The 25,745-nt window shown below is 40.9% G+C and overlaps 2 protein-coding genes and 1 long non-coding RNA gene across 6 annotated transcripts in view; 2 read left to right on the top strand and 1 right to left on the bottom strand.

The window, feature by feature from the left end:
• Positions 1 to 8,777, top strand: part of LOC133488793 (potassium/sodium hyperpolarization-activated cyclic nucleotide-gated channel 2-like) — a 50,875-nt gene extending 42,098 nt beyond the window's left edge. Inside the window, exons 5-8 of the mRNA XM_061797136.1 lie at positions 203 to 349; positions 439 to 679; positions 756 to 920; positions 1,963 to 8,777. Coding sequence (XP_061653120.1) covers positions 203 to 349; positions 439 to 679; positions 756 to 920; positions 1,963 to 2,903 — 1,494 coding nt within the window. The 3' untranslated portion in view covers positions 2,904 to 8,777. The remainder of the gene's footprint in view (positions 1 to 202; positions 350 to 438; positions 680 to 755; positions 921 to 1,962) is intronic.
• Positions 1 to 25,523, bottom strand: part of LOC133488796 (uncharacterized) — a 63,315-nt gene extending 37,792 nt beyond the window's left edge. The window contains exons 1-3 of the long non-coding RNA XR_009791745.1: positions 25,467 to 25,523; positions 25,065 to 25,145; positions 23,716 to 23,843 (exon numbers count right to left, since the gene is read on the bottom strand). This is a non-coding gene — a long non-coding RNA (uncharacterized LOC133488796). The remainder of the gene's footprint in view (positions 1 to 23,715; positions 23,844 to 25,064; positions 25,146 to 25,466) is intronic.
• Positions 25,494 to 25,745, top strand: part of LOC133488795 (spindlin-Z-like) — an 8,420-nt gene continuing 8,168 nt past the window's right edge. Inside the window, exon 1 of one of the 4 annotated variants that reach the window (XM_061797138.1) lies at positions 25,494 to 25,642. The gene's annotated coding sequence lies outside the window, so the exon portion shown is untranslated. The remainder of the gene's footprint in view (positions 25,643 to 25,745) is intronic. The other 3 variants (XM_061797140.1, XM_061797139.1, XM_061797141.1) reach the window with 3 other exon arrangements.

Raw genomic sequence — 25,745 nt, 5'->3', positions numbered from 1 at the left:
CTTCTTATTCTCTCACTAAAAGAAAATTTATGAGGTTATAAACAACAGAATAGAATACCTATATTTTAACAGTGTTCGAAGAAGCATGAATCTTTGAGAGAGTTCTTATATTGGATCTCATTAAACTGGTCACCGAATAAAGTGTCCAGTGGAATACTACAGAATACTGTACTGACTTTGTCCAACCTGCTCCTTCCTACAGTACAAACAAGTGGAGCAGTACATGTCCTTCCACAAACTGCCTGCCGACTTCCGTCAGAAGATCCACGACTATTACGAGCACAGATACCAGGGCAAGATGTTTGATGAGGAGAGCATTCTGGGAGAACTCAGCGAGCCACTCCGAGAGGTGAGACGCACAAATTGCACAATTTGTGTACGCATGTCCGTGTTGTTATCTTTGAACGCATCACATCTTGCTCATTGTTCCTCCTTCAGGAAATTGTCAACTTCAATTGTCGCAAGCTGGTGGCCTCCATGCCCCTGTTTGCCAACGCAGAGCCAAATTTTGTCACGGCCATGTTGACTAAACTGCACTTTGAGGTATTCCAGCCACATGATTACATCATACGGGAAGGCACCATTGGAAAGAAAATGTACTTCATCCAGCACGGCGTGTGCAGTGTCATCACTAAAGGCACACTTGCAATGAAACTCTCTGATGGCTCATATTTTGGAGGTAAGATACAACCGCTTTCTTCTTAACGTGTTACAAGGCTGTTTTTTTTTTTTTTAACTGCAGCATAATGTTTCAGAGATCTGTCTGTTGACGAGGGGTCGACGGACGGCCAGCGTCCGAGCAGAGACGTACTGTCGACTCTACTCTCTGTCTGTCGACCACTTCAATGAGGTGCTGGAAGAATATCCCATGATGAGACGAGCCTTTGAGACGGTGGCTATTGATCGTTTAGATCGCATAGGTAAGAAAGAGGGATTAAAACAGCTTTATGATCAATAGCTATTTTACAAGTCATCTCACCAAGAGAATAAGGAACACACAAAATACAGTGACATAAAACAACAAAATTATTGCTCCACTCAGAAGACTTAAAGCACAGGAAATGGAATGTGTAAGTTGGAACTTCCTCAGCAATTGTTTTCACTAAATTGATCTTGAAATTATTTACTACAAAGAATGTATCTTTGTCCATCTATCTATGCCAGCGACGTATTGTGACATGCAGAATAATTAAATGCTCTCCTACTAGATGGTAGTAGGTTCAATTAACCTGTGTCTCTACCTGTTGCCATTCATACAACAAAGTAATAGCTTTGCGGTCAATAAACAGACTCAGCATTTACATTGATGAAGTGATTAAGTAAGTAGTAAATGAGACGAGATTATTATTATTTCAGTTTCTACAACAGTTAGTTCTGAGTCAGTCATTCCATGAGTGATGCATTTGCTCCCTGGGTTTCCAGTGGGATTTACCTTAATCCACCTCTTAATACCAACACTATGAGATGTCGCAGTTATAGAAATCCAACAATTCTATACAAAAACAACATGGTACCAGTGTCTAGTTTTTCTGGAAAAGTATGCCTTGACAATGTTATTTTTAAGCATGTATTGTAGACCAAGTCCATTTCTTCTTCACTGTCAGCCTTTGTTGGCATGAAAAAAATCAGATGTGTGCAGACTGCCATAAACAGTCGAACTTGGCTACAACAGTTTTGCTTTGACCAACCAATCATAGGATGGAAAACTGTTAGGCCAAGTTTGAAATCTGACTGGTTAATGAAACAGTCCCATTCCTAATATAGTTAACTTACATCAGTCATCACTACTCATTCTGATGACCCTGGGCAGATTAGACTGACATGGCAACAGATAGAGGCTGAAATGTGAATCGTGGAAGCAGTCGAGCCAAGAGAAACACAACGAAATGAAGAGAATACACTGTTGGGAATAAATTATTACAATACAAATAATGCTTCCACTTTTTTGTTTACCTTATTTAGGTAAAAAGAATTCCATCCTGATGCACAAGGTTCAGCACGATCTCAACTCTGGTGTCTTCAACAACCGCGAGAACGAGATGATCCAAGAGATCGTCAAATACGACCGTGAGATGGTGAAGCTTGTGGACCTGCAGAGGCCACGGGCAATGTCGATGACACCCTCCATCGGTGGTATCTTTGCTCCCCCTGGCCAGTCCCAGACTGGTTCCGCTATCGCCACCCTCCAGCAGGCTGTCGCCATGAGCTTCTGTCCTCAAATGGCGAGTCCGCTAGTGGGTCCGGGGACTTTACAGTCTCCTCGTATGGTGCGAAGGTTCCAGGTGATGCAGAACTTACAAAGCCCAGTCTCCATGTCTCCTCTTCAGTCACAACCCCCTCAGACGTTTGGAGGGGCATTTGGATCCGCAATCTCCAGCCCGCCCGTCCAAAGCCCTTTAGCCGCTTCAGGACGGACTTTCCAGTACATGGCCAGCGTGGGCCCCTCGGGGTCCCAGTTGTCTTTAGTACAGCACCATGTACCCAGTCCCACACAGACCCATCAGAGGCCTGCCTCACACAAGAGCACCCACTCCCTTCACACAGGGAGCTTGAGCCAGGATACCCGTGCACTGTCTGCCTCCCAGCCTTCACTCCCCCAGGAGGGAGGGCCGCAAGCTGCATCTGCGGTCCCCAGCCCTCCTCCCTCGACCCGCACCTCCAACACCTCCATTGGACCCCCACACCCTAACTTACCCGGGCCCTCTGGGGTGGGGAGATCAGCGGGCACTCAACAGAGGGTAGCCTTCGCCTCCACACCTCCTCCCAGTGGACCTGCTGCAACGGGGGCAGTAGCAGGGGCTGCTGGATCAGGACCTCCAGACTCTGGCGTTCCCAAGAAAGATTCAATTGTCAGCCTTCCAGAGCTAGACTCTGCCAGATCCCGGCTGTCTTCCAACTTGTGACCCTGGTCCATTTCAGGAAAGAGGCCTTTTTTGTAGGTGAATCTGTTTGTTTTGGGTCAATCTCAGTGATCCCAATTACCATTCGGCTGTTGCTGGCGGCACTAGTCATTGGGGCTGGATGTCAGCTGAAGGAGACACGTCTCAATGTTTTGGGACTTTGAGCGAGGAGAAGGCTATACAATGAAACTAGTATTACGTGAGGTTGAACTGGTCTAGTCTACTTTTCCAGCACCTTTATTCTTAGTATCACCCCTTACACTCTGCTTCCAAAAAACCTACTGTATATCACTGTCTTTATTGTAAAGATATTTAGAAAGGTATGATGATGTAACATTTGCATACTGTGTAGAATCCATGCAATGCAATCTAGCAGGAGCTGGACTTAAACATGAAAATCAGGGACTTGAGGTCACATGACATTTTAAATGTTCAAGAGTTTGAAGTGTATTTTCTTTTCCGTGTAAGCTGTCGTAGCAAAATAACACATTGCTCTTCATTTTGTTTCAAATACTGTAGTAGTGGAAAAAATAATGTTGTAGACCGCTGGTCGATCTTACATCGAAGTGTAAATATTTGATAAAGAGAGGAAAAAAAAAAAAAAAGTACGGAGGAATATTATATTCATTGTATCTACCCAAACCAAAGTTGAGCTTGAACACAAAGTCTGGTTGTGTCTGTATCAACTAAAAAAGAAACATAGAAGAAAATGCCATTTATTTAACTGCCTTGATTCAATGTTAGAAGCCATATATTTGGTTTGTGAGTATGTATATTCGTGGGTGTACGTTTGTGTGCGTGGGTTTGTTGGTATGTTTTGAGCTTTTGTTTTCGGAGAATGGACGCACGCTCTCTTTCACTCTGCTTCGTCAGGGCTAATTAGTTTAGCATGCAGGCAGCGTCTCTGACCACTTCTCGTGAAACATCTGCCAAGTGGTCCGACGTTTTGCTCCTCATTCCGATTGTAAGCCTGGAGGCAAAGGCGCTTAAATAATTCCAACTTTATCGAACGGAGACATCGGAGAACATCTCATATTGTATACTTGCTTGTTTTTGTCTAGGTTTATTGATTAACACATGCAATATAATTCTGCAATACTCTACCCCGCCTATATATAAATATATAAATACATGAATATAGATATCTAAACATAAGCTGTACAGGAAAGTGATTTCTTTCTCCTTTGTTTTTAACGTGAACTTTTAAAGAATCCAGCAGCTGTTGTGGCTTCACTTGAGCTATTGTAATCCAGTGACCATGTTGTTACCTTAACCAAAAATATTTGAAGGGATTGGAGGCTGTACGGTTTCATTTTTGGAAGAAAAAAAATCAACAACAGAAAAAAAATATTGCCGGTTCAGAGCAACAAGAAGAATCGACACGTTGTCACTTTAAAGCCCATCTTAGCGACTTCACTTGTCCAAGTGGGACCATTTGGAGTAAAACATGGCAACGCCTTTAAAAAGAACTCTGCTCCACGTTGAAGTCAATCGGCCGCAAATGTCCCCAAACTACAATGAATGTCTCAACATTTGGGTTCAAAATGACTATTCCAATCGGAAGATTAAGTCAAGGCTTTGGTTCTAGTTCTTCTCTAATTATTCACATCCTTCTCTTACTGAATGTATGCCATACGCGGAGGAAGACAGCTAATCAGATACGAACTGCCATGTAAATAAAGGGATGATCATTTGAATAGGCTTTTATGATGCAAGGGGGTTGCTGTATGTTGTTGCTGCGTGTCTTTTTAAGAAATCTTGACGATGCTTCTCCAGGTTGCTGTGTTTGTCCTGTATGCTACTACCAACACCCCATCACCACATCAAACATTCTTTAAAAAAAAATAGAATCAATTTAGTGAGGTCGAACAAGTGCGAGTTGTTGATAGGGGAAGGAGAAGGAGGAGGAGGAGATCCCGTTATTAAGCCCCTTGTGTTGCACTACAACCTTGTAATCAAAATGAAAATCAATGCTCCATTCTCCCAAAATGGTTACGTGACTTCTCCTGGACCAATTATGTAGTTAAGTCGGAGAAAAGTGGATTCAATTCTGTTTTGGTCAGAAGCTGATTTAGTGCGTTCTACAAACAACGCCTTTTTCAACTTTACCGCCGTTAGCATCGATCCGGAGCCTAACTAGAAAAACTGATGCGATGGACTTATCACTCAGGTTTGCTTCCTTTCTAGAGAAAGATATGTATTGATTGCTGCAGCCAAGTGGCCCATTGATTGATGTACACTTGTCTATTCTCCCCATAATCAACGTGTTGATTGAACGATGCGACGCCATTCAATTTAAATTGTCCGGGCGAGTCACAACCCTGAAATTGGTTCTACATTACTCCACCATGTGATGCTGCCAGGTTTTAACAACGTCTTCTGAGAACCCTTAAAACAAGGTGTAGGTGATTGTTTTTATCTAAGGGCTTCATCTCATAGCTTGAAAAACTCTCTTTTAATGTCGGACATCGTCAAGTTGTGTTCACTGACTAACATGCACTAAACCTTTGTCATAGTTGGTCACAATGCTGTGGCCCTCATTCATCAGCAACTTTCTATTGCTTTTTTTCCTATGGGAAAGGTACAGTACAGTACAGTGCATGCCGAAAGGCCAATACGATTGTGAATGAATCTAGTCCATTTGAGTCTGTAGCTTGTCGTGTTCTTCAATTCTGTTCCAGTGCAACCAATTGGTCCTCTTCCCTGTTCCTTTTGTGCTAATACCAGAGTTTGCCCTATTAAGCTGCTATCAGGACTGTGCTGATATTATTTGAAGGGATCCACAGTCAGTGAGAGCAACGATGGTCGGAGAGCTAAAGAGCTAATGTTCCAGGCAATATCAGACACTATTCCATTGCATCCGTTCAGTAAGTAGTACGTAAGTCACTCCCATGGAAAGTATGACATCCCAGAACCAGAACCCTTGACCGTTACGGCCAAGCACATACATGCTTTGGGTGTGATAGTGTCGTATAGCTGTGTCCTTCCCCGCCCCCACCCCAACTGGTCGGGGGGTTCCGAGTGCTGCTTCTGGACCTTACTGTCAGGTGGGATGAGAACCTCTCATATATTTTTGACACTGACTGACAATTATTGAGAGCATCAAAGACTCAAACCTCTCATTTGTTGCTGTACCAGATATAAAAGGTACTGAATGCCTTGGTGTTGATGCATTAGCAAATCAGGGTCTTAATTTTATTTATAAATGTGTCTTTTGATTTGTCCTTATAGTGTGTTTGTTTTTTGTTTTTACAATGTGCCCCCATGCACATGTACTGTATATACCTTGTGCCTAGTATATCTAGTTTCCACATAGTCTATTTTTGTGGTATGTATGTGCCTGTAAAAATGCAAATGTTTTTTTTAACTTGCAATATATGTTAAAAAAAAAAAAAGAAAAGAAAAGAAAGAAAGAAAAAAACATTAGCTGAAGACTAGTATTGCTAACTTAAAAATGACAATGTCAGTATTTATTATTTTCCCTGATACGGGAAAACACAATATTGCACATTTTTGTTGGTTTGAGCCTTCCAACACCATGCGTGATGTACTCCGTACTTTTATGTTCTGTATATATGTTATACACAGAGATGTGGGGCACATTGTTGTGTTTTTACCACAACCTGGTGTACAAGAACTATTTTATACAGTGAGAGGGGTTCGCTCTGACAGGCTTATGGTGGATATCAACAGTCTCGATTGAATGACGAAATTACAATGAAAATAATGCAAGTGGAGATGCCTGCACAATAGAGAATGTAGGCACATGCTGGAAAATTGCTGCATAGTTTTTTTTTTTTTTTTTTTTTTTTTAACACCGATGTTGATTGCACGCTGATCACAAAAAAAACGTCACAAACCAGTGTCCTAATTGGGTTACTTTGACACATAATAGCTGAGTGCATGCTTTTATTTGTCCAGTGATTCTAAGTGGGACCTTCAACTCTAGACATTGTCGCATACCAACCACTGTACAATGACTTCATTTAGCAGTTCAACCCTTTGTCTCGTAGCTACTGTAGCCCGATTAGCTAACTTAAGCCTTCTCTCCGCTTCAGGACTCACTGTATGGTGTGCTTGAGTTTGTGCGTGTGTGTTCCCGTGCCTTTCCTTTCATAACGTTGGTCCCACTTGAGAATACTGTACGATTTTATTTAGGGAGAGCTTGAAATACACGTGACCAAAAGCCAGGCAGTTTTTACACAGTCACTCGATTACTTGAGATATGGGTTAATCCGTTCCATGACTATGCTCGTAACTCAAAACACTCAAATCTCAAATAATCTTTCGCCATTTCCCATTCAATTTATTGAAATGCCATTAAAACCATTCCAACCACCCCCAAAAAAAAGGTTGTAATGTGTATTTCAATGAGGAAAAATAACTTTCCATAATATTGTACTTCATGAAAACATAGTAATTACATAATTAAATAGATTTAATAATAAAGTTTTTGTGGCGGCACGGTGGGTGACTGGTTAGAGCGTCTGCCTCACAGTTCTGAGGACCGGGTTCAATCCCTGGCCCCGTCTGTGTGAAGTTTGCATGTTCTCCCCGTGCCTGCGAGGATTTTTTACGGGCACTCCGGTTTCCTCCCACATCCCAAAAACATGCATGGTAGGTTAATTGACAACTCTAAATTGCCCGTAGGTGCGAATGTGAATGCGAATGGTTGTTTGTTTGTATGTGCCCTGCGACTGGCTGGCAACCAGTTCAGGGTGTACCCCGCCTCCTGCCCAATGATAGCTGGGATAGGCTCCAGCACGCCCGCGACCCTAGTGAGAAGAAGCGGCTCAGAAAATGGATGGATGGATGGATAAAGTTTTTGTCACAATGAATTGATTAAATGGTGTTCCTGGGTTGCAGTATAAGACAGACAGACGGAAATACCCTTAATTGAGGAGTTGTGAAGAATCCCACTTCTTATTCTTATTCTAGGCAGTCCTTCTCTCTTTGCAGCAGCCAGTCATATTGCAGCAGGGCGTGTCTTTCTTGGAATGGAAGTGGGATTCATAATAACGTCTCAACTACTCTCGCTAATGTTGGTCATTCCACACAAAGGACAAAGAGTATATGAATGAGTACTATGTTGTTGCTTAAGGGTTTAAAGCACCGAAACATTGATGCTAATTAGTGTTAGGATTAAGCTAACAGGGCCTTTCTTTAAACAGTTGTTTAGTTGTTTTAAATACCCAAGGTTTGGTTCTCTTTGTCTTATATTTAGTTTGACAGTAAACTTCAACTTGGAATGGCATTAAACAGTTTGAAGCCTTTTTTTGGATTAGCTGTTCACTATTTGCCAAACTACTGCTTATTGTAAAGTGTGTTGAGTCTGTGCTCGCAAGTCAAAGCAAAAAATCGGTTGAACGACGGCTCATATCTCGAAAAACAAGGCACCACTGTATAAGAAAGAACAAAACTGTGTAAATCTCCTGCAAATGACTCGAGCACATGCAAGTAGCATTCCATAGCTCTCGGCTTTGTAACCAGAGATACTTTACCAGCAACATGTAGAAAACAGCACAGACTATGTGACGCGAGAAAAGTGTCGTCTCCCTTTGCATGGGGGTGGGTGGGTGTGGGGGCTTAGTCTGCAACCATCTTCTGCTTTAAAAAAGTGTTTCTCAACTCCGGCTGTGTTTAAGTTGACGTCTACAAACAACCCAGGCTCAACGCAGCTCCAAGTGTGGCCGAGTTAAGCTCGCATCCAAAAAAGGCTGTCATGTCCACCACCTCTGCTATAGCCGACAACACGGAGCCACACCCTGGTCTCGCTCAATAAGCTGGTCTGTCAGTCAGTGGCAATGTTGTTTATGCGTTCGTAAAAAGACGATTAAATTGTTGTGCAATAAAAATATGAGCGCATTGGCATAATGATTCCTTGTGGTTGTGTTTTTGTGCATTTCCTCAAAGATCCCGCAAACATGACAGGCAAACGGCATGCACACCTCAACCTTGTAAATCAGCCAGCGGACCCTCCACCCTCATTGCACCCCACATCAGTTGAGATCTCTCTCTGCAGACAGGGGCTCTGCTGCATCCCTGATGAGATGTCTGAGCTCAGTCTAAAGGCTTTTTCTATATGTGTCTGTGTGTATGCAAACATACATTAATATAATCAGCACAATACATTTTCCCCTATAACTATACCTCACACTGAGTGTTTATATGCAGGCCCTACACTTATATTTTGCTTATGTGAAGAGAGAGCAAATGAAGCGGTGGCTGTGGTGTGTGTGTGTCTGTAAATGTGTATGTGTGTTCTTGTGCGTGAAAGGGTGGGTGGGTGTGTGTGCGTCAGAGATGAGGGCAGTCCAAGGACACACTCTTCTAGCAGCCTGGGAGCAGCACCCAGCCATTCTTTCTACGTCTGTTTTCTTTAAACACATACACACAGCCGCCTGGATCTTCACTGATTATGCACACAGAGACAGGAAGATTAAAATTACACGCAAGGTGAGGTGTTTTAACACCGAGCTCAACATTGTGTTGCTACAAATATGGGCGAGGCCATCCGCAGTGCGTTTAAATAGTTCTGCCTTGACGTGACACATGCTCGCTCTCGTGCTTTCTCTCGTTCTTCTGCTATACTGACATATTCTATCCAACTATCTACACTGAACAAAAATATAAATGTAATACTTACACTGGCCTGTTTTTCTCAAATATTATTCACAAATGTCTAAATCCGTGTTGGTAAACACTCCTTTGCCGAGATAATCATTCACTTCACAGGTGTGGCAAGATGCTGATTAGACAGCATGTTTATTGCATAGGTGTGCCTTAGGCTGCCCACAATAGAAGGCCACTCTAAACATGTCGTTTTACAGTATTATGGGGCTACTGGAGATTCAGAATACCAGTCAGTATGTGTTGTGAGAACCATTTGCCTTACACAGTGCAACACATGCATTGTGCCTCCAGGGACATACGGTGAGGTTCATGTCTGGTGAGTCTGATATTAGAGTTAAACCAGTCAGTATCTGCTTCATGCAGTGCATCTCCTTTGCATAGAGTTGATCAGTTGTGCGATTCATCCAGCAACGTTTGAGTCTGTCTGTCTGTCTATCTATCTATCTATCTATCTATCTATCTATCTATCTAGCTCTCTATATATCTATCCATATATCCATCTGTCCATCCATCATCATCATCCATCCGTGTCATTGTTATTCAGTGAGCAGACAAATCCCTGACTGCTGTGAGAGAAAGTGTCCCTCCGCACACAAAGTTGGCAACACTCTAAGTAGTGAGAGTATCCAATTTCATATTGTACACATCCGATGGTTGTCCTCTATACCTTGTTCTCGCTGCAGTGGTGGCTCTCTGCTGTGTCCCTGGCTGTCCTACTTCAATTACCGTATTTTCACAACCATGAGGTGCACTTAAAAGTCTTAAATTTTCTCCAAAATGGACGGCGCGCCTTATAATGCGGCGCGCCTTATGTGTGCACCGAGTGCCAAAATCTGTAAATGTTGTGTGACTTTAATGAGCGCTGCGCTTGACTGACTGGGAGCATTTCCTGCCAACACGCTGCTTATATAGAGGAATGCGGACGTGGCTGAGGTCAGCATGCGGACGTAAAGGGGGAAGGGTGCACGTGACAGAGGACGCTAAAGACACGGCCCCAGTAGGTATATAGTTCCGGTATGTGCATCGGTTTGGCTAAGGACCCCCGAAAATGGCGCCTACGAAGAGACTCGCTTACGAAGCACAGTTTAAACTGCAAGCTATTAGTTACGGGGAGGAACATGGGAATCGAGCAGCTGTGAGAGAATACAAGATCAACGTATCCATGGTTCTTAAGTGGAGGAAGCAGGAAAACAAGTTTCGCCAAGTCAAGAAGACGAAGCTGAGTTTCCGCGGAAACAAGGCGAGGTGGCCCGAGTTGGAAGACCAACTCGAGCAATGGATTAATGAGCAAAGAACAGCCGGGAGAAGCGTCTCTACATCACCATTTGACTGAGTGCAATAACTCGGGGCTTGCCATCATTCCGGGAGGCTTGACGAACCGCTGGACATCCGTGTAAACAGGGCGTTCAAAGTGAAGTTGCGAGTGGCGTGGGAGCCATGGATGACAGATGGCGAACACAGCTTTATAATGCACCTTATGCTCGTGAAAATACGCTAATCATATCAGCATCTCCTTCACCACCTCGATAGCTTTTTACGTCCACGGGGCCATTTTCGTATTTAGTCTGTCCAATCATCCCACTTTCCCATCTCTATTACTGCACGGGGCTTCAACAATTTCTTCATTTTTTATAATTTTTTTTACCATCCTGTTGTCTGCGTACAGGAGATGTTAGATTATTTATTATCTCTTAGCGGGAATACGTGCGGTTATTATTACCTCCATCAAATGCTTAAGCGGGAGTAGGATTTAGCGAAAACACAACAACCGCTGTTCATGAAACTTCTCCAACATTCCTATACTGTGAGAGATCATCAGGTGTGCCACAGAACATCAAAGTTCAATTATTTAGTCCAAAATAATTATTTATTTACTACAAACAACACATCTTTGTTCATCTATCAATGCGAGCGACACATTGTGAGATGCAAGCCAATTAAATGCTCTCCCATTGGATGGCAGAAGGTACAATTAACTTGACACCTGCTGCCATTTCATGCAACACAATAATAGCTTTGTGTTCCACCAAACGGGTCCAAATTTCACACTGATTAAGTCAATTTGTGAGTAATTGAGACAAAATTCTCATTATTTCAGTAGGCCTTATACAGTGATGCTCCTGTTCATCGCGTTATGGTCCAGACCCACATACGATATAGAGACTGTATAATTTTATTTTATTTATTTATTTTTTTAGATTAAGCCTTAAAATACCCCTTCTAAACCCTTTAAACACATTTAAATTAAAGTTGTTTCACTCGTGAATTGTGACACACTTCCAGTTTGGGGCGCACAAATCTTTACCCATTTATTCTCATAAATTCTATATGAGCAGTTGCTCCTCTTCAACAAATAGGACCAAGGTAGGGCGCAACATTCCAGCGCCCCGAGCTGGCCGATATCACTTGGCTGTATGCACTAAGCACTTTGTTGAATTCAATAAACTTAACATTTTTTTTAAAAAAAGTCAACTTCCGGTTGAGTCAAGCTTGTTAAAGTCTGCTGCAATTACCGGTACTACTTCTTTATTTCAAGTTTATGACTCACCGTAGCTCTGCAATTTTGAAGGTAAGTTTGCTAACATTGGTTGCTGGCTTGCTACCACGCTGACTTGCTGTGGTCGCACTTACTCAATAATATGGACGACAGAAGACGTTGCAATTACTCTCATTTAAGGTAATTACAAAACATTGTAAATATGACGAAAATGTTGGTCATGTCTTTATTTGTGTGACTGTTGTTTAGTGAGAAACAGATACTTATTATGAAGTTGGTGTTAAGGTGTTGTAATGTTACGTGGATGTATTTCTTCAGCAATGGCGCGAGCCACTAGATTGGGAGACCAGGCATTTAACCTGGTGGTTAGTGCTAAAGCTAACAAACTCTGAAGCTCTGGACTGTGATCGCACCCCACCTGGAGAAAACTCCACCAACCACCACAGCTTTTACCACTTCTAGTTTGGACGAACAAGCAGTTTTGGTCTAGATTTAATTGTATTTATTTATTTTTACTGTTGTTGGCAATGTTATACAGTATTGTAGTTGTGCTCTGCACTGTATATTTACCTCCCGCTGAACCCCCATGTGTCTTTGCAGCTGACAAACGTCACAGGATCTTATCTCAAATTTGAAATCAGGATTAGCGTTTGGTTAAAGCTCTGGGTCCGTGAATGAGTCAGTGAATAAGACAGGCAGACAGAGGAAGGGGGGGAGAGAGTCAGTCATCCAGCAGCCGCAGGCCTCAGCAGAAGCATCACAGTTACTGGACAGTGAAGCGGACTAGGGAGGAAGTGAGCAGTTCGTCAGGTTGAAATGGTCGAAGAGAAAAACAAACAGTAGTAGAGAGAGCGAAGAGCAACGTAGCCCTCATTGTGTCATCTGGATAAAAATAATCATATCATGGCACTCTCATCCATGGCCCCTGAGGGGGTTTTACATTATTTAACTGTTTATTTCGACAAAAAAAGAGAGACTCCATTGTGACGGATCAATGTAGTCTCTGTCCAAGGACACAATGACGTCTTAAAGATCATGGCAATTGGTAAATCAATCGAGCGTGCAATGGCCCATTTACAGAGCAGGGAAAGCCCACTTTTCCAGAATGTATGAACATATTGGAGGGCCTGTTCTCATAAGACTATAGAATGATTTTACATGAAAAGCAATGCATAAATATGAAAAGAAGAAACTAAAATTATTTTATTCACGAGTTTACTTGAAATACTGTAAAATGCACCCAACCTAACTGCTTTGAAATTATGACAAAATATGGAGCTTTTGTGGCAAAATATACTGTTTGTAGTGCAACACATCTGACATGTTTGTAGAGGGTATTGTGAACGTAATGTGGTGTAATATAGTGAATTCCATCCATTCCTCAATTTTCTATAACCCATATCATACTGTAGGTAAGTCTCAAGTCTTAAATTTCAAGAAATTTCCAAGTTACTGTGGCAAAAATGAGTTTTCAAGTGATTACCTGGGTTAAGTCAAAGTACTGTTAGTCAAAAGTCAAGTCAATATTGCTTAGTCATATATTTTGCACATTCGCTGCTTTGCACTTAGTATTTGCACTTGCAATTGTTAGCTGTTTTAACATACATCATACAGTACACTTTTCTAATGGTTCTAACATCAGTCTCCTTATTGCTGATTACTTTGTCTTAATTTTGTCTTGATTGCATAATTAATCAATTAAAATAGCCAACAGGAAGCTTAGTAAATGTTTGGGCAGCTATTCGTTAGCTAAACTGGGAAGTTAACGTAGCTTTGTGATTTTTATAGATGTCACAGTTGTGCGTCTTATAGAGTTGCAAACCCTGCATGTTGCGGTTCTCTTTTTCACAATTTGATCAAAAACATAATCCTTGAATCCAATTGTAATTATCTTTTGCGCTCCCTCCATGATACTTGCTTTATGAGGTGGCCTCTGCACTCTGCATCATAGCCTACTGGTGAGTTGTCAGATTTGCGCTCACTACATGAAAAATAGCTTTTCTTTAAAAAAACAAAAACAAATGGCACACTACCTTGAAAAGAATGCTTTTCAAATGTAAACAGGTAAAACAAGTCATGTAGTTCTAGTAAAAGCCAAGTCGAGTCTCATACCAACTCAAAGTCAAGTCTTTCACAAGTTTTATCCAAGCAAAATCCCAAATCCTAAAATTGGCGACGTAAGTCTGACGCGAGTTAAGTCATGTAACTCGAGTCCCCCATTTTGCTACTCGTCCTCATTACGGTCACGGGTGAGCTGGAGCCTATATCTCAGCTGACTTTGAGGTGGGGCACACCCCAAAATGATCATATTCACACCTATGGACTTCAATTCAATGTAATATACATTCCTACATTTTAAATGTCCTGCACCTTAACAACTCTTTTGTCAACTCTTACACTCCCTATACAAAAGTCATTAATTGATGGATGAGGCAACGTTAGACTAAATTTGAGCAAAATATATTTTAGTTCATACTTTTAACATCACTAAAATATTTTCTTGCACCCCTGTTTGGAAACCTAAACAAATGTAAATTCACACTAAACTAGAAAAGGACAAATGCTTTTTTTTTCACTCATGTTGGATATCTGACTCTGGTGAGAATCACATATAGCAACGCAGACATACGTTTTTTTAGGGGAGTCTGCAGGGCTTTCTATTAGCAGCTGGTCTCCATACATCTTTTCTGTTAAACACTTCCTATTTCTGACGACCCAGAAATGTCCATGAAGCCATTCGCCAATAGCACAGTAGAAAAAACAAATGAGGGGAAAAAAATCTGATGTAAAGAGCAGAATGTTACAGAAAAAGGTTTTCTACATTCACCATACATTTACAATGTATTCCCAAGAACTTTGTTTGCAACACAGTTATCTCCCAGGTGCTTTTTCAAATGGAATTGTCATACGACAGGAAGCGAAGGCCCCCGCCCACTAATTTCTCTCCATCATCCACTGATAATATTTGCTACAGGCCGCCTAGTGAAGTGACGAGAGCCAGGACAAAGCTTTGGCTTCTGACTCATCTCATCTGTTCTGCTCTGTCAAGGTCTATGCGCTGTGACACTGTGGCTATTCATCAGAGCGGACACACTCACACATTCAGGCGCACACACGCACATACAGTAACTGTGGTCCCTTCACATCGAGGACGTTACATTGACGAACTAATTCACACACTTATTACCTTTCGCTAAACCTTGACCTCTGCAACCCTGTGGTTTTCCAAGATCACATTTCTACATAAACATGATTCATTTCAAACTCTTGCTCAAGGGCACCTCGATAAGGCTGAGGAGGCAGGCTACTATCTTTCCGACCAATTCTAACATCCATATTAATTTGGTGAATTTTCGAACTTCTGATTCTCAACAAGTCTCAGCTAATTGTGTCCACACTCTTCTGAAACTGCTATATAGAGAGACTTTTTTTTAATGGTTCAAGCTTTCAAATATCCCTTCCACACATTCCGTGCTGGCCATTTGTTTACACCATGCTTCCTTTTGGTGAACCATTTTAGTTGTGTTAATGAAAATGTACTGAAACTGGAAGGATTTTTGTCTAATTTTATCTTTCAAACCTCAACTGTTTAAATATATCAGTATAATACTGTGTACATCAAATTTTAACTTTTTGCTCTATCATGGCTTCTTTTGGCCAGTTGGAACCCATGAAAACAAAATTTTATTATCCCTTTTCAGTTACAGAATGCACTGGGAGTACTGCCTTTCATGCAGACAGCGTGGGTTCAATTGCTGGCCAGTACTCCAATACCCAGCCACTGCCACTCCCAAAACCCAATTTAAAAAAAAAAAAAAAAAAAAAAAAGAGTTGGGTTCTGACAGAAAGGGCATCGGGTGTAAAAATTGTAACAAACTGAATCATGTGAGTGACTCACTGTGGCCACAGCTGATGAGACAAGCTGAAAGTTGAAACAATTTACTGGACTGAATCATGGTAAAATGGGTTACATCCAAAGACTCAACACTCAAATTTTTGTTTTCTACCAGATGACGCCAGTTATCAATTTTTGGACAAGGGAGCAATTTCATGTAATATTCTTAGTTTCCGCATTTAATGGTTTTAATGGAGCAAATGAAGACGCACATTTCATTTTAAGAAGGGGAGATACACTCCGCTGCCATGGAGAAGAATTACATTTTGATTTAAGAAGTGGAAGCATCCTCTGCTGGCTGTGGAAAGACTACTATTAGCCATTTAAGGAAAAAAGGTGGCACTGTACTGAGAATATATATTGCAAACATATTGTGCAAACAAACTGGAATTTTAAGGGTTAAAAATTAAAACTAACTGATATTTACCGAAATGACACACTATAATGCCAAATATATTCCCTCGCCTGCCTTGACTCACATATGAAATTAAGTGATATCCCATTCCTAATCCACGGGGTTCAATATGATGTTGGTCCACCCTGCAGCTATAACAGCTTCAACTCTTGTGTGATGGCTGTCCACAAGGTTGAGGACTGTGTTTATTGGAATTTGTGACCATTCTTCCAGAAGCGCATTTGTGAGCTCACAAAATGATGTTGGACGAGAAGGACTGGCTCTCAGTCTCCGCTCTATTGGGTTGAGGTCAGGACTCTGTGCAGGCTAGTCAAATTCATCCACACCAGACTCTGTCAACCATGTCTTTATGGAACTTGCTTTGTGTACTGGTGCACAGTCATGTTGGAAGAGGAAGAGGCCAGCTCCAAACTGTTCCCACAAATTTGGGAACATGGAATTGCCCAAAATCTCTCTTGGTATGCTGAAGCATTCAGAGTTCCTTTCAATGGAACCAAGGGGCCAAGCCCAGCTCCTGAAAAACAACCCCACACCATAATCCCCCCTTCACCAAACTTTACTCTTGACACAATGCAGTTAGACAAGTACCATTTTCCTGGCAACCGCCAAACCCAGACTCATCTATCAGATTGCCAGATGGAGAAGCATGAGTGGTCACTCCAAAGAACGCGTCTCCACTGCTCTAGAGTCCAGTGGTGGCGTGCTTTACACCACTGCATCCAACGCTTTGCATTGCACTTGGTGATGTATGGCTTGGATGCAGCTGCTCGGCCACGGAAACCCATTCCATGAAGCTCTCTTGTGCTAATCTGAAGGCCACATGAAGGTTGGAGGTTTATGGCAATTTACTCAGCAGAAAGTTGGCGACCTCTTCGCACTATGCGCCTCAACATCCGCTGACCCCACTCCGTCAGTTTACGTGGCCTACCGCTTCGTGGCTGAGTTGCTGTTGTTCTCAAACGCATCCACGTTCTTTTAACACAGATGACAGTCGACTGTGGAATATTTAGGAGCGAGGAAATTTCTTGTTGCACAGGTGGCATCCTATCACACAGTTCCACGCTAGAATTCACTGAGCTCCTAAGAGCGACCCATTCTTTCACAAATATTTGTGAAAACAGTTTGCATGCCTAGGTGCTTAATTTTATTCACCTGTAGTCATGGAAGTGACTGGAACACCTGATTCCAATTATTTGGATGGGTGAGGGAATACGTTTGGCAATATAGTGCAGTTACTTAAAAACTTTATGAAGCAAAAAACATTAAATAAATTCTTAGAAAATTACAGACTTCGCTGACATCTATGTGGTCAAAAATTATGTAGTTAAATCTAACAAGGCCTTATTTTCAAACACATTTAAATGTATTCAAGCACAATTTTTAAACACATTCTAAACGTAAATGAAAACCCAAAAATGTGTAAGTGCTACAATGTGTAGAAAATTTAAACAGGTTTTCTTTTGTTTTAGTGTCCCAGACACTGTAATCATATTGAAACATATAAACACACTTTTGTAAATGTATTTCAACACAAAAAGAAATTTATGTTTTACAGAAATAAATCCACGAAATAGCGTGACTGTGATAGGTGAACCGCGATACGGTTGTATTACTGCATTACTATATAGTGTAGCAACTGTCTTATAGTCAAGAGAACATTCCAGATGCAAAAAAAATAAAAACTTCCGACCTCATTCACTCCTCTAATGCGATAGTGGAATCCAGCGCTCTTTATATAAATCTAACCTGTATGAGTGATTTTAAGTGGCCTTGGAGAAGATTGATGACTATGTGCCGAGATATGTCAGGCGGATTGTGCTGTTTCTAGGTGCGATGTGCAGAAAAGCAGCGACAGTTTAATTGTCAGGGGGATCTGAGGGAAAAAACCCACAGCATCCATCATTTTACACAGAGTGCCCCCGATTCCTAATAGCCACATTGTTTCTCTCTCTGTCTCTGTCTCTCTCTCTCTAGTTGTAGTTTTTTTTCTCGCATAAAGAAACGTGAACTCCTGGATTAAATCCATCTATGTGAACTTTCCTTCATCCTTCCCCCCCCCCCCCACATTTAATGCCTAACAGTTGCATGACTCAGCTGTAGAGACTACCATGTGTTTATAAAAACAAAACATCTATAAGAGAGGTGGTATTGAATTATTTAAATGCTTGTGTAAAGTTGGTGCTTGAGACGTTGATGGGTCGACTGCAAATCCCTAAATCTGTGTTACAGGGAGAATGGATTGTGTAACTGCCTCACATTAGCAGTTTATATTGGCATGTCCTATTACTCTTGCTTTCTAATCCTATCAATAATGTATTACAGTTAAAGGTGGAAGTGTTTATTGGCTACTTGAGTGATCTGGTGAAGTTCCGATAGTAAGTCAAGGATTCTGCTCTCCAAATCCCTAAGTGATTAAAAAGGTGTGTTTAAGGCACTGCTATAAGTTGAAGAAAGACAAAACTGCAGGTCGTAATGTCAGAGGGGTTTGTAAGAGGGGCAGTTATCCCATAAGGATAGGGTGTATGACAAAATGATCAAAATGACTCGTTTTTATCAAATAGATTGTGGATAGTAAAACCATGTACAAAATGATTTTGTATCATTTCACCACTTATTACACACACACTGTAGTTAGTAAAGGACAGTGTGGGACATGCAAAAATCAAGTACAGCTAAAAAAAAAAACAGGATAAAATAAAGGAAACACATTTGAGACTTACCGATGTGCAAATGTTTGGCCACTTATAATAAGACCTCAGTTTTATTACTCTGCTACATTTTTTTATGATGACTGGGTGATCTTGATAAGGACACCAAAGGCACTTTATAGTGATATTGACCCAATTGGGTGAAGTGCTCATTTGTTAAGGTCTTTAAAGTTATGGTTCACCTTGCATTTTATGGAATTATGAAACCTGGTCTGAATGCTTATACTTCATTTATACCTGCAGAAAAAACAGGAATCGACTATCTAGGTATCTGAGAGAGATTGATAGATAGAGAGAGAGAGAGAGAGAAAGAGAGAGAGAGAAACACACACACACAGAGAGAGAGAGAGAGAGAGAGAGAGAGAGAGAAACACACACAGAGTGAGAGAGAGCGAGAGAGAGAGAGAGAGACAGAGAGAGAGAGGCCCCAAATGCTAAAACAACTTCATGTTGCACCAATTAGAATAATTTCCAGGAGAAAAAAATCAGGACAGTATTGACCAAAAATATCCCAGTGCGAAATGAAACAGTAACCTGTTTGACCATCTGTAAGGAACTGCTGCAAACAGATAAGGAAAATTATTGAAGAAAACTAGGCTGCACACTAATTTCCACTAATACCATCATCATCAAGACAGTCTAAATTAGTGACATGTATTTTACAGAAGTGACTAATTTCCTTTCTTCTGCCTTCTTTCTGGCACATTGGCTCAGCCCGTGACTGGGAATAGACACACACAATGCAAGCCCATTGTCTCTCCTGGTGCTAATTCCCCACCTCACCATGCAGAAGAGTCTGCATTATCTCGGATGGCAGGATAGCTAGGGCCTCTCCCCTTTCCTCTGCTCACATATCCCACTACAGTCTATTTCTGTCCACCACAGTGCATCTGACGTCTCTCTCTGCACTAAACACATGAGGCCAGTCAGTCAGTAATGGGCATTCAACTGAAGATTCCGCCACAAACCAACACAATGTGATTAATAGTTTATTTTCTCCATTTGACCTGATTATGTTTCCCACCTCAATCAATGCGGATGAGATGTTTCTAAATACTCTGTCCTCCTAAACTACCCCCCCCCCCTGCCCCCACCCCACCCCAACTGAGAGTCATTACAATGATGAGATGTTATTTATGTGTACAAAAGCAATTAAGTAATGAGACTTGAATGATTATTGGGTGCAAGGTTTGGCAATGTAGTGTGAAAAGGTCAGCGGGGATAAGGAGTGAAGGAAGCAGAGGCGAGAAGGGAGGAGAGAGGGGATTATTTACAAAATTCATCTCTGAAATTGCTGAATCACTGGAAGTTGCAAACCATCTCTCTTCCTCATTCCATCTCTTCCTCATCCAAAAGCCTCGCACTAAGATGCGCAACGTGTCCTCAGCGCACCCTGCCATCAGCACACAAGGCAGAAAAATAGCACCCAAATACACTCCCTTCCAAAAATATTTGAACAGTGTGGCCAAATCTCTTATTTTTGTTGTGAGTTTGACATCAAAAGATGAATACAACACAAGAGATTAACATTGATCTATTACATGGATTATTCAAACAAAATAGCACTTTATGTCTGTGCTCAGTTTCAAACATTGGTCATAGCCAGTACAACCATTTGGTACATCCTGAAGAAGAAAGAAACCACTGGTTAATCAGTAACAAGGTAACAAACTGTATGTCAAATATAGGTAGATCAACGGAATACAACAGTAGTTGAAGACAGAAACATTTTGAGAGGCGCAAAAGGCTGAAATAATTAATCGAATAACTCGAGTATATTAATTTAGAAAAAAAGACATCAAAGTCTCTGCACCGAAGCTTCGCAGTCCACATTAGTCCACACGGACTAATGTTACTGCAGACTCACACACCACTTCATACAAATAAATTGGCACAATGGACAATGAAAATGGACAACACTCCCTAAAGCAAGGTACACAAATAGCAATTTTGAACATCTTAACCGATTTTTAAAAATGTGATAGACTGCACACATGGCAAGAAAGAAAATCAGCATGTCCATGACCACAAGCAAGGATAGAACAGATTTAACATTTAGGAATGACGGCCCATATTGTTTTGCAATGGGATCGTGAGGAAAAATCACTCTTAACACACCCCGCTCCACAGGATAATGACTCAGGATAATCTTTAACAAACATCCGATATTCGGGCCTTTGATGACTTTGATCTAATGGCGGGTAAAAATATAAAAATTATGTGTGTAATCTACTTAAGGCAATAGAACCATGTGATTTATCCAAGACAATCAGTAAAGCAAGATAGTCATGATGAAAATATATTATGAGGGTACATATAGAAAATATTTTAAACATGGTATCAAAGTAAAAGGTTTAATTAAATAGGTTAAAATATTGAATCTCAAAGTATTTCTATGCGTGGCCTCACATGCAGTTATTGTTTTTTTTTTATGACAGGCAAGATTTTATATGGTGTATAATAACATAATAATAATATCTTAGAAGAGTTAGTGTTTTAGTTGTCCAATAAGTATTTTGGGGGGATGAAATTAGTCAATTATTTGGACGTATGGTTAATCATATATGTTATTGGAGAACATGTAAACACTTACAGGTATGTGTGTGTAGCTCTCATACTGGAGCCAAAATTGACTTGAATTCAGCAAATAGTATAAACTGTGGATTGACGGAGCAGCGCCATCTGCTGGAATATTTGAAGGCCATAAAATGTTAAAATCAGGAAGTACGAGGGGGTTTTACGACAAGCACGATGGCCCTCAACTTGTCTAGCAAGACAACATAAGTGTACTGCATAAACTGGTCTTAAAAAAAACTAAGTAAAAATTGACAATGAAATTAGGAATATATTACTTAATTTATGAGAAATCATCTCCCAAAAGAACAGGAAAATTTGACTGGGCTCTTAAAACACATAAACATAGCTGCTAGACTCACAAAAACCCACAAACGTCTTAATTTTAAAGATAGCGTAAATATATTTCTTATTTGAAGATAATCTTACTCAGAACCAGTGATATACAGTAATATCAGTGCCTTATTAATATTTTTGAGGGGGGAAAAAATGAAAAAGCAAGTGAAATGCTCTTACACAAACGACGGTCAGAACTCCTCAGTAACCTGCAGTAATATTAGTGTTTCGCAGAGACAATAATCCTTTGAGTATTGTTTTATTGTCTGTCTACGTGCTGGTCCACCATTTGTGTTCAAATGTTGCTTAAAGGGGCGCCTGTGTGGAGTTTGAATGTTCTCCCCGTGCTTAAGTGGGTTTTCTCCGGGTACTCCGATTTCCTCCCACATCCCCAAAACAGGTTGATTGAAGACTCTAAATTGCCGTAGGTGTGAATGTGAGTGTGAATGGTTGTTTGTTTATATGTGCCCTGCGATTGGCTGGCGACCGGTTCAGGCTGTACCCTGCCTCTCGCCCAAAGAGAGCTGGGATAGGCTCCAGCACGCCCGCGACCCTAGTGAGGATAAGCGGTACAGAAAATGAATGGATGGATGGATGTTGCTTAAAGGTTTATAAAAGCAAGACATTGACGCAATTTGTTAGCATTAAGCTATGCTGACTTTCCTAAGGCAAAGCTATGTGACTGTTTGAAATACAGTAAACCCTCGTTTATCGCAGGGGCTACATTCCAGATATCCCCCGCAGTAAATGAATTCTGCAAGTGACTAATTATTTATTATATTACTATATATATTTCTAAGTTTCATATGCATTCCAATGCCAATTTGTGAAACAGCACTTTCGAGAGAGGTGTAGGTATTTTGAGGTCGCCATCCACATACACGCACGCACGCACACACACACACACACACACACACACACACACACACACACACACATACACATGCCTATTAGGCATGCACTGCTTGATTGACATGAACAACAGTCCATGCAGACATGATGTGAACAGGCAATTTACAGGGTTAACCATTTGCACCACTCCTCACACTCATGGCCATGTAGTCCATAAAAAGCATTACTGGTACTCAGAATTAATTGTGGTGATGTTTGAAACTACAGTACGGTAGCTAGAGAAAATCAAGCTGAACTTTGCTCCGTAATTCCATTTGTTCCTGTCCATTTTGTTATGAGTGTGTACATTAGCTATTCATCCCACGAAGGTTGGTATTTGTGAATGTATTTCATAAAAGTATGACAGTGGTTTGCGTTTTAAACGGATAAGGTACTCAGTAAGGTTTCTTTATTTGCTAAGAACATTAGCCCAGTTGCCCTTCTGTTACTCATTGTTGCCACATTTAAATTAATTGGCCTTTCAGGTTGACTGTATCATAAATGTGCAGGTGAGTAATTGCACTACATTGACCTTTAAAAAAAAAATGTGCGATGCACTGAATCCGCAATAAATGAACTGCGATAAAGAGAGGGACTAGTGTACACGATGTGTAATTCTCTTTGTTTTATGTTTAGTTTGAAACCTATTTGTTGAAGAAAAACATTGGGTCGGCACAAAACAAATAATCCTCACACAAGACATACACACACATATCTATATTGGATTGGATTAGTTTCCAGACATACTGTACATGTTGCAGCAATGGCATCTCATCCCTGTGAAGGTATCATACTTCCATTCACATGGGGCATGTGGCTAATAATAGAGATACCTAATTAATGTACACATATGTAGGCACACTAACCTTGGGTTGACTTTAGAATTCTGCAGTGAAATCGCTCTTACTGCAACAGAAAAAAAACATCTCTCACTGGGTGTGGGTTGATGTGGCCACTGAGTAAACAAAGATGGTTGGAGTGTGCTGTTTCATTCCTATGGAGAACAGACAAGGAAATTCAGGTCTTTTCTGTAGGTCTGACAACAAGCACAAGAGGAGGTAACCTTGGACGGCAGACAGCTTTGTGTCGATACAACACTGGCATGCACACAAAGTCTTTCAGCTTTGCAGTCAAACAAGACTGACTCACACCTTACAGCAAATCCATCTGTAGGCAACTCAACTGAAAAATATCTGATCAAAATGTTTCAAACCACAGGCCTACAGTCATCTTCAGGGAGAGGTCATGAAATGCACACTTTTTCCTCTTTTTTGTGTCGTTAACGCTTGTGAATGTTAAAATAATCACTGCTTAGGTACAATTCAGTTGTATTAACTTTTTTAGTAGAAGACATTTGCATTTAATCTTTAAGGAATGGTTGTTTTAAAACATTTATTTAGGTACAATTTTATTTTGTGTAACTTCAGGAGCAATACATTTGAATAAGTCATTAGTTAAGAACTGTTTTCTTTTATCTTCCTACATTTAAGCGCAGTGTTGATGTTCAAACTGTACATGTTACAGTGGCTTACAATAATATTAAATATACTTTTTTTTAGGAATAAAACATTAGTTTTATTGTTGATGAACACTGCCCTTATATGTTACTGCATTGAATGTTGTTTTTTTCAATGGTATTTGGTGTAAAAGGTATGGAACCACTGATTCCTACAAGGCGGCACGGTAGCCGACTGGTTAGCACATCTGCCTCACAGTTCTGAGGAACGGGGTTCAAATCCTGGTCCCGCCCGTGTGGAGTTTACATGTCCTCCCCGTGCCTGCGTTTGTTTTCTCCGGGCACTCCGGTTTCCTCCCACATCCCAAAAACATGCATTAATTGAAGACTCTAAATTGCCCATAGGTGTGAATGTGAGTGCGAATGGTTGTTTGTTTCTATGTGCCCTGCGATTGGCTGGCGACCAGTTCAGGGTGTACCCCACCTTTCGCCCGAAGATAGCTGGGATAGGCTCCAGCATGCCCACGACCTTAGTGAGGATAAGCGGAACAGAAGATGGATGAATGAATGAATGAATAAATGATTCCTACAATTCAATGAATCCTTTTTATTTACTGTTGATTGCTTTTTGATTCATTGCTGAAAGGAGGTGTTCGTGTACAGTTGTTCAATTTAAACAAATAGTAAATTGACCTTGTTCTCCCACAAATGTTGCTGCTAAATAAGCACCCAAAGCTGCTCTGTGACGCATTCACTCACCTCAGCAGTCAATCCATCAGCTCGTTTTTTTTTTGGTTCTTCCTTGACTCCCTTCTGGAGATGTTGTGTTCAGGGTGACATCTAGTGGCAGAAATGTTATTCAATCCATACATGTGCTCAGGAAAACCACATACGAATCAAAACCATGACAAAAAAAAAAAAACCAATACATTAGCAAAACTGTATTCAAGCCTTCATATTCAGCTAATACATATAGCTAAATGTGTGGTTGAAACCATTTGAGTTAAGGAAATAATGGCTATATGGCAGATATATTGTATTAATAATGACAATTGAACGGCATATATCTATTTCGTGGGGGGGGGGGGGGGGGGGCTAAGAGAAAAGCATAACGTGCGGTAACTGAAAAACTTGGTTAATTTTGTGAGAAACACGACGTACCAACTAAACCCGGAAATACCGTCGAACGTCATTTAGCGTCATGTCTCAGAATGCACCGCGGCTGTGTTTGTGTGGATTCTGGGACTTGCAGTCTTTAAATCCGTTTCCTTATTTAGCCTACATTAGGTGGTGGAATCTGCTCTTCAAAGAAAAACACACGTGAAAATATTGATCGGGTAAGGCAAACATCTTATAATACCATCTCTTACCTGAAAAACACGTCGAGTTGTTTCAACATATTAATCAATTCCTCACCACATGTTCTTATTTTACCTATTT

Source organism: Phyllopteryx taeniolatus, chromosome 14 (assembly GCF_024500385.1).
Source record: "Phyllopteryx taeniolatus isolate TA_2022b chromosome 14, UOR_Ptae_1.2, whole genome shotgun sequence".
Taxonomy (NCBI): domain Eukaryota; kingdom Metazoa; phylum Chordata; class Actinopteri; order Syngnathiformes; family Syngnathidae; genus Phyllopteryx; species Phyllopteryx taeniolatus.
Note: the sequence above shows the minus strand (reverse complement) of the source record. Positions and strands in the feature narration are given on the sequence as shown.